Raw genomic sequence first — 9,547 nt, forward strand, 5'->3', positions numbered from 1 at the left:
TTCTTGTTCCTCTTGATTTCGGCAAGACTTTACACGAATATTTCTCTTTTCGTTTATAATTCTGATTATTTCAGGAAAAGTAATCGTGAAAATAAAGAGGTTTTCAACTCGAAAACCGAACATACAAATGTTGTGTTTATAGGTGGGTACTATAAACATAAAATTTTTAGCGATATATACTCAAAAACATAATGGTAAATTTGACGAAATTGACTCAGAAACTGTAACTACAAAAAACTAGCATTTTAAATAATGATTTTGATGCGAAAAATGGGCATACCCAATAAAACTAACTGAAAATGTTGGAACATACCTAATATGAAAGCTCGTTTTATTTTCGGCTATTCGTATAAATCAATTTGTTGGTTGGTGTAAGGCACACTTAAAGCTTAAAACGATTTTCAATTGGTAGTACATCAAGTTTGATTTATAACGTTTGGTTGTGGTGTTTTTTGTGTTTTTCAATTTGTGCGTTTAAAAATGAAAGGTTTTAAGATAATTAAAACCTTATTTGAAGAAAAGAAGGAAGCACTTTGTTTGTGCTTCGATGGGGAAGACAATTATAATATATTTATAAATGAAGGTAAGTAACAAATGCAATAAACATAAGTGAAAAACGAAACAAAAAATTGAACCGGTAAAAATAGCTGTATTTACACATTCTATTCTACGTTGACCAATTTCGCGTTTAGCTAAATAAAGCGAATTTGTGTCCACTCAAACAAAAAGTGATGAAATTATTATGATGTGAGAAAGTTTCCTTTACTTTATTAATTTTTTGCGTACGTTAGTTAAAATAACTAAAAAGGGGAAAATATAACCAAATGAATCATAACGACTTACTAAATTCATGTCTCCACACAAAATAATTCAGAAGTTCTTAAATAATGTAAGTTTTACAAAAAAAAAAATATCTTTTTTGCAATTTTGAGCTCCAATTTTTTCCTTCGAACTAAGAAATTGTCTTAAACAAGTGATACAAATTAATTATGTCTAATAACTTTTATGTTTATTTACAGCAAAGAAAATATATAATATGCCGAGCGACGTTTCCATTGACATCTTTTCAAACGATTTCAGAATAAATCCGGGTATATTCTCCCATGCGGTGGAACAATATATCGGATCTCCCGACTTTTTCTTGGTTTTAAAATTATCTGGTAAGTACATAATAACATAATTAATTTTTCCCCCAAATGTGAAACAAGAGGAAGATTTAAGTAATTATGCTTATGAAAGCTCCAAATTTTTTAATAGATGTTGCTAGTGAGCCTTTAGTATTAGACGATTGTGAACTTGATGTGGTATCCAATGAAGAAATTTACTTAAGTTCATGCTCACCATCAAGTGGATGTCATCAAAACCAACACCCATTATGTTCGTCGCATAGTGACGCAATTCGTTCTGTGTCTATAGGTGGAGCAGAGTTTTCAAATTTTACAGAAAGCAACACATTTTTTGCAGGAGTCGAAAATGTCCCATTGCTGCCGACTGTTCAAGTAATTGTTGAATTCTTTTATATTGACGCTTAACTTAGTATTTACTTCGATTTAGTAATATATTCTAATTGAGTAGAGAAAGTAGAATCTTAATTAATCATGGAGTGCAAATTTGAACATTCAATACAGCATTCACATTACAAACCCAAAATCCACTTTAACTAGATTTCAACTGTCGTTTGCTTTACAAAAATTGATTTCAAATCTCGAAAACTGTGGATTTTGAGAATGTTGTGTCGAGCCTATACGAATCTATCTACTTGTAAATATTTTAACTAATTGGGTTTTTATTTATAATTAATTTGCTTTACTTTCTTAAAAAAGGAAATTAAGAAGATTAGGAATATTCAGCTTTTAATGCAATTGAAAGTGTTGGAAAATAAGGAAAGGACTCAAATTGCAAAAACAATTGTAGGTTATATCCTGCATAATAATTCCAGCCGGCTATAAGATTTCCTAAAAACATTTATATATATATAGTTAAACAGAAATTTTTGTTTCAGATTACATAGAGAGGATTTTTTACAATTATCCCAATTCATTGTTGAAATATTTCCCTCTGAAATAAAAGAAAGCTATTACGTTCCATTTCAAAAAGGCCACCTAGCAAAGGGCAAATTATACGATGCTTACAACAATATGAGGACAAAGTTAAGTGCTGCCGGCATTATTAAGAGGCGCATTCACACAAGGACTCCCAAAGAAAGTAAGTGTTTAAATTTATGAGTTTTACCTTGCTTACGAATGTTTGTTTTGTAAATATTAACTGCTCAGAAAAACAGGAATCGTTTAGCTTTTTTGTAAGCTTCAGAGAAAAAATATATTTAAAAAGTATCCTGAAAATGAAAAGCAGTTGATATTTTCCAAAATCAAGTTTTATGATATAATATAGTTATAGTAAGAAAATAAACCCAATAATCAAGGATATACATATTTATCAATAACATAGATATTGCTGTGTTCTTAACAAATCGATAGTCGCCCATGAACAGGGATATATTTAGAAAATTGTTGTTATAAATACATTTGTATAATATATTGACTGATTGGAATTTTTAAAAATGATTTTTTTTATTTTAAGAACCTGTTACCTCTACTAAAAGTGATGGAATTGATGTCGATGATCTTCGTATTCTCCAAATACAAAATTCACAATGGGCAAAAGTTTTGGAAATATGGAAAAAGTCACATTTAGTACGACAAAACGAATTGAAAAACACGAATATGTCCACATATGATTATATGGAGAAATACAAAGTTCTTTGCAACGAAAGGAGCTATGATTTGGTAAGAGATCATTCATTACATTTCTACAGATAAGAAGATTTTCCATATGTTAAGAGACAAAGTTCGGCTTTATATTGCTATCAAACAATTTTTTTAAATTTGAAAGAAAGCAAAAAATGGTGAAAATGATATTTCAAAGAGTTCTCACGTATTACAATTACAGATTGAAATAGACTTCAAAAGATTATATCCGCAGTCAAAGGGAGTTAATGATTGGAGGATTTACTACCCCAAAATAATTTCCAAAGCAACAAAAGTAAGGGAGCACAGCATTCAAAAAATTTTAACTATCATAAACAAAACATTAGACGAAGGTAGGTTAATATAAATTAATGACAAAAATTATCTATTAAAAAGTTTTTCACCCATTTTTATGTCACTGCAGAAACAAAATACGCCCTTGCCCTCATGGTTGTACCTTATCTTTTGCCAACAGCACGACATAACTCCAAATTAGAAGTTCAAGAATCGTTTATCATCTATAGTGAAGTATGTTATATGTATGAATCTCTGTTATATAATCAATGTTATTTGATACATAATTATTCAGTGGCTCTAATTTTCGTTTTTTGTTAACAGAATATATTGCAAGCAGATGACGAAACCAGAAATAACCATAAACGTAGGAAATTGGAAACCCAACCGTTAATACACTTCGTTGGAGACACTACAAACGCAATATCCCTCTGCTACGTTGATTTGGCTGGAATAAGATTGAAATTTAAGGACCCTTTGAAAGCATTTGAAGTGTGTTTCCAGAGTTTCATGGCTATGAATATAAAATATCCTACAGAATGTACCCACGTGTGGACATTTTTCCAAAAACTTATTTTTGAAGTCGACACAATTTGGGATTTAACATTACCATCCGTGAGTACACTCATTAATGAACTGAAGTCATAAGAATGTTTAAGTATTAATGGCATATTAGTATTAATATATATTAAACAGTTACGAATGTATCGTAATTTTAGTTTAAGATATTTTGAATATACAATTTAGAATATAGTTTCAAACACCAACTTGGAAAATAATTGAATGTATTGATTACACAGAAAAAAATTAATTTGCCTTTAATCATTAAATTAAATTATCGAATTAAATTTTGGTAGAAATCGCTTCAATCAGGGATATGCAAATATCAACCTTATTAATTAATTTTGGAAACAATAATAGTTAAATTTTCCAATTCCATGAAGAGTTTAATTAAACAATATTCGTGACATCTTTTTCTGTGTAGTTAAAATGGAAGAAATTAAATGTGTTTTTTGTAACGACACTTTTCAATATATTTTAAGCTTTATAAGTCACATTAAGAAGAAACATCGAAACATATCATCACTGACATGCCCATATTACACTTGTGACCGAAAATATAATCGGTTAGACTCGTACAAATATCATTTAAAAAAACATTTCAAATTATCAGAAAATGTGAAAGAAATCAATGAATCTGTCGATTTGTCATATGAGTTAACTGAGAACGATTTTACGCCGAATAGTTTCCATACAAACGATATAGATGAGCCCTTAGTTAATAATGATTTGTCTCCATCATATTTAAACTTAAAATTTGATTTAATTAGACAGATTGTCAAATCCTACTGTAATGATTCCATTCCTCGCAACAAAACCCTCGAAATCATTAGAAATGTAGCGAATGCTTTCAGGAATTATTTGTTGGTGCTGAAAAGCATGTTAGTCGATGCTAACGTCTGTTCCGAAATTTTAACTTTTATAAATACATTATGTGACAACAGTGTTATAGATTCGGAATATAAACTTATTAATGAATTTAAGAAAAGTAAATACTTTGTTGAAGTTCAATTTATTACATTACATAAAGAATTGCAAGAATGTATAATGTTTGCTGGACAAACAGTTTTAAAAAATATTGAATATTCCATTGCAATATTGCCACTTCATGAAATGTTTTCGATTTTATTTCAAAAAACACAATTCCTAGCAGAATCAATTGCATATTTAAACACACTTGCCTATAATAATTCGGAAATAGTTTGTAACTATATGCAAAGCCCTGCTTGGAGAGAAAAGGAAGAAAAATGCTCGGAGCCGGGTACCCTATTAATGCCCCTATTTATATATTTCGATGAATTTGAACCAGACAATGCTCTAGGTTCCCATGCGGGTATGCAGAAACTCGCTGGAGTATACATAAAACTTCCTGGGATACCAGAATACTTGCAGTCGAAGCTTTCTCATATATTTGTATCAATGTTGTTATTTGCAGAAGATAGAAAAAAATTTGGAAATACTGCCGTATTCCAAAATTTTATTACAGAACTTAACAAGTTACAAGCTAATGGAATTGAAATAAAGACCCCAATTACGTTCAACGGAGAGAATATAACGAATGTAAAAATTATTCCTGCGATAGTTTTAGGGGACAATCTTGGGCTTAATGCTATTCTCGGGTTTTCAGAAAGTTTTTCCAGCAATTATTATTGTCGTTTATGCAAAGAGCACAGGGATGATATTAAATTAGCTTCAAATGAAAATGTTTATATGCTAAGAAACCCAGAAAATTATGAGCAAGATTTACAAGACAAGGATTTTAAAAGCTCGGGTATAAAGGAGAATTCTGTTTGGAATGATTTAAATAATTTCCATGTAACTCAAAATCATTGTGTGGATGTTATGCATGATTTACTCGAAGGTGTTTGCCATTACGTTTTAATTTTTATTTTGAAAAGATTTATTGAGTACCATAAATTTTTTTCTCTGCAGCAATTAAATTATAGAATGTTAACATTTGATTTCGGTCCCATTAACAGTAGAAATAAACCTCCGATTTTAAATAGTGACTTCCATAAAAAAAATAAACTTAAATTATCTGCTTCAGAGACTCTAGTGTTTTTGAAAAGTTTTAATTTAATGCTGGGAGATCTGATTTTAGAATGTGATGAATGGGACTTATATTTACTTTTGAGACAAATTGTTGTTATTGCTTGTGAAAGTGAATCTATTCAAAAAGGTATTCCAGAACATTTTCATCAATTGGTGTGTGAGCATAATTCCTTATATATGAAACTTACTCAAACAACCTTAAAACCGAAATTTCATAACCTTTTCCATTATGCGACAATCATGAGAAAAGTTGGTCCATTAAAACACATTTCGTCAATGAGATTTGAGTCGGTACACAAAACGTTAAAAAATATATGCAATAGCTCTAATAATAAGGTTAATATTTTAAAAACAATTTTCACCAAATACCAAATCAAACTGTTTGACCTTTTTGTGAATTATGCCGACATTTTAGATAAAAAAAATAGAAATTGGAAAAACAAGGGAAGTAAAATGTAATGAACTGGAAAAATTTGGAATCTATTCGGAATTTGCATTAACCACTGTTTCTCAGTTACAATATAAACACATGTTTTTTAAACCAGGAATGGTAGTACATATTGGAGAATATGAAGATAATATACCTTTATTTGGCTTAATTCACTGTATTTGCTCAGTTGATGATATGTTTTCATTGTGTGTTCAGAGATTACTAAATCATGGATTCGATAGTCATTACCATGCGTTTCGTATTGATGTTGAAGAAATATTTTATTCTATTAGTATTAAAGATTTAGAATCAACACTTAAGAGCTACATAACTATAACAAAAGAAAATGTTATGTACATAAATACTTAAGCCATAAATACAATAAGACAATACAATATGTAAATAAAACAATAATTTAAAATACAATTTACAAGCAATTATTAATGTCAATGGCAATATTCTTTTATTTAATAAAACACTATTTTCCACCATATCGTAATCATTTTTAATATGGGAAAACACTTTTCTGCCAACTCATAACATTTTAAGCTGTGACCATGTTATATTAATTTGGAAAAAATAAAACATTTTTTTCAAAATCATAACATTTTAGATGATGACCATGTTCTATTACTCAAGAAAATATTTTTGTGTTCAAGAGCATAACATTTTAGACTGTGACCATGGTTTTATAAATCAGAAAAAACTATTTTCGTTGAAATTATACCATTTTAGATGGTGACCATGTTTTTTTAAAAGGTAAAAAAACTCTGTTTTTTGAAATCATAACATTTTTGGTGACGACAATTTTATTTTTATTTTTACTATGTTCACTGAGAAAACATGATTGCAATAAAAATGTTAAATGCTCCCCGCAAAAATGTGTCCAACCATACTATTTTGCTCTTCAAATATGATCAGGGCAAACATGTTCCTTCTCTGCGTGTACATAATGGTGAAGGGTATAATATAGTCGGCCCCGCACGACTTTAGACTTTCCTTACTTGTTTATTTATGAAATTTCTTTGTACAATGTATAAATACCACCATTGGAAAATGTTTCGCTATTAATAAAATAAATTAATTTTTGGTATATATGTTATTATGCAACAGGTATATTATTCATCACAATGTGTAGAACGCCACCAATATTGTAGAGTTGATTTGTACCAGAATCGCCCATCTTTTTTTTTCTCGGGAGACTTATTTTTTCAATGATTACACAATACAAAATAAGAATGCAAATGACCATAATCAATTAACATTGTTAAATAGTCATATTTATGTTCATTTAGTAACCAATCAATGATCATGTAAATCACGTTCGTCTTTTATATATTCGACAGAGATTTGTCTTTTTTTTTGTTCGACTACCATTCCATGAAGACCACACAACATAAAATCGAAATGCACCATAATTAAATTAGATCGAATGATAAAGTTGACATCGACTTAATGACTCTATATATGAATTTACAAAAACTCCCATATAAGTAATGTATTCCATTTGGTCATTAGCATCCAAGTCGTGGTCAAATTATAACATTCACAACAAATTTTTAAATTTTCATTTCACTTAATAGAAGTTTTTGGTATAAATTACCACAAAATCAGACTCATTTACCATTACGGTTTCCATAATGGCTTGTTAACGTTTATTTTTTTTTTACTTTATGCTTCATAATTTAACCACTGGAATGTTTTGCCTTTTCTTTGGTTGCACTCAATCTAACTGCATTTGCTTATCAACTATATTGGAAACGGAGGCATTTGTTATTAACATGGCTTACACTGCCAGTAGCTGTGATTGCAAACTACAGGAGATTTAACTGTTTAGCAATGTGGCTACCTCTTAAGACAGCATGATTAGCATTTGTTCAAATCTAATAGAGTGACTCAATCAACACTCGAGGTTGATTGGGATTGAAGTAGGGCGGGCACTAATAAGATTTTCGTTATTGAAGTATTTTTTTTTATCAAGGAGTATTTTTGAAATTTACAATATTTTTCACTCATTTCATAATTGGCAGTCACTATAAAAGTTAAAATTTTTGAAGAATGCAGTCCAAACAATTTTTGAGGGTATAACACGAAATAAAAACCGTTCTCACACATGCTTTCGCACGAACAAAGTTTAAATACTCACACTTACGCACATTTCTCGTTTATTTTCGCGATTCAAGACAATTTTCATGACTCACGAAAATTGTCATTATTCACAAAAATTGTATGTGATTCACGACAAATCTCTCGAATTGCGGCAATTCTCGTTATTCACTACAGAACGTTTTCATAACAGGTTGGCTGATAAGTCCCCGGTCTGACATATAGATGGTGTCACTAGTATTAAATGTCACTAGTATTAAATATCGCTAGTATTATATAGTACCAACCTTCAACTGATTCGTGTCAAAATTTGACGTCTTTTGTGAAGCAACTTTTGTTATTGTAAAAAAATGGAAAAATTTCGTGGTTTGATAAAATACTGTTTTCTGAAGGGAAAAAATACGGTGGAAGAAAAACCTTGGATATGCGGAAGCTCTGTGCAAAATGGGTGCCGCGCGAGCTCACATTTGACCAAAAACAACAACGTGTTTATGATTCTGCACTGTTAGAAAAATATGTTTTTCATATGTTCCGATATAAACAAAATGTGTTTCGGGCACAATTTTAAAACACAATATATTTATGTGCAAACATGTAATGTTCCTAAACTAACACTAAATGTTTGGTACATCTATGTTAATATGTTAGAATATATTATGTTTGGGGCATGAATGTTTCATAAAAATCATATGTGTGAATGCAAACATATATAAATTTACAAATTTCGACTAAACATACATATGTTGTAATATTTTATTCAAAGCGACAGAGAGAGAGAGTATAGAGAAAGAAATAGAGATGGAAACCGGGAGAGTTAACGAAAGATATCAACATAAATATTATTTAATTTGAATAAAGAGAATAGACATTCGGAACCAAGAGAATAGACATTTGAGATTTTTTTCTTGGTGCGTTAAAAGAAATCAGGGGTCTTCATAAAAATAACGAAAGGGCACTATACTCTTTTTAGAGTTGGGACAGTAAAATGAAATAAGGAGGAAATAGTGAAAAATTACACAGTAAAATGTATAAAAACAAAGTTTAGTTCCTCTTTATTAATAAGTAGTCCACGAGGAGTTGACGGATACCTTCAAATATAAAAGCGGGCATTATGTTCGAGTTTTGCAGCTAAAACAATTTAAAAAGTTTGTTTTCTTTAAAATAAATTATTAAAGAAATATAGAAGGCATTTTAGAGCAATGGTGTTAAATGCTAGTAAAAAACTGTTCACGCCTAAATAAATTTATGTTTATATTATAACATTATTTATGTATGTTTATATTCGACTTCTCGTTCTTCTTTTGTTAGAGTTTTTGAATTCCTTCCAAATTTTAAAGTTTTGTACCAAAAACATATT

The 9,547-nt window shown here is 29.7% G+C and overlaps 1 protein-coding gene across 2 annotated transcripts; it reads left to right on the top strand.

Moving 5' to 3' along the window:
- Positions 1–691: 691 nt before the first annotated feature.
- Positions 692–3,971, top strand: LOC142222066 (uncharacterized). 2 transcript variants are annotated; one of them, XM_075292009.1, is made up of 7 exons: positions 692–889; positions 1,020–1,160; positions 2,003–2,205; positions 2,581–2,786; positions 2,950–3,100; positions 3,172–3,275; positions 3,366–3,971. In XM_075292009.1, exons 3-7 carry the CDS (start codon positions 2,139–2,141, stop codon positions 3,687–3,689), a joined length of 852 nt encoding a protein of 283 aa, XP_075148124.1. In that variant the 5' UTR covers positions 692–889; positions 1,020–1,160; positions 2,003–2,138; the 3' UTR covers positions 3,690–3,971. The 2 variants fall into 2 exon arrangements, with proteins under 2 accessions (XP_075148124.1, XP_075148123.1); XM_075292008.1 differs by lacking the exons at positions 692–889; positions 1,020–1,160 and adding an exon at positions 1,331–1,499.
- Positions 3,972–9,547: the final 5,576 nt, after the last annotated feature.

The sequence above is a fragment of the Haematobia irritans genome, chromosome 1 (genome assembly GCF_050003625.1).
Source record: "Haematobia irritans isolate KBUSLIRL chromosome 1, ASM5000362v1, whole genome shotgun sequence".
NCBI lineage: Eukaryota > Metazoa > Arthropoda > Insecta > Diptera > Muscidae > Haematobia > Haematobia irritans.

Coding starts and splice junctions, on each gene's coding strand:
- LOC142222066 (XM_075292008.1), top strand. CDS start 1,474: ATGTCCCATTGCTGCCGACTGTTCAA. Junction 1,500..2,002: donor CATTGCTGCCGACTGTTCAA/GTAATTGTTGAA, acceptor TTTTTGTTTCAG/ATTACATAGAGAGGATTTTT. Junction 3,101..3,171: donor AAACAAAACATTAGACGAAG/GTAGGTTAATAT, acceptor ATGTCACTGCAG/AAACAAAATACGCCCTTGCC.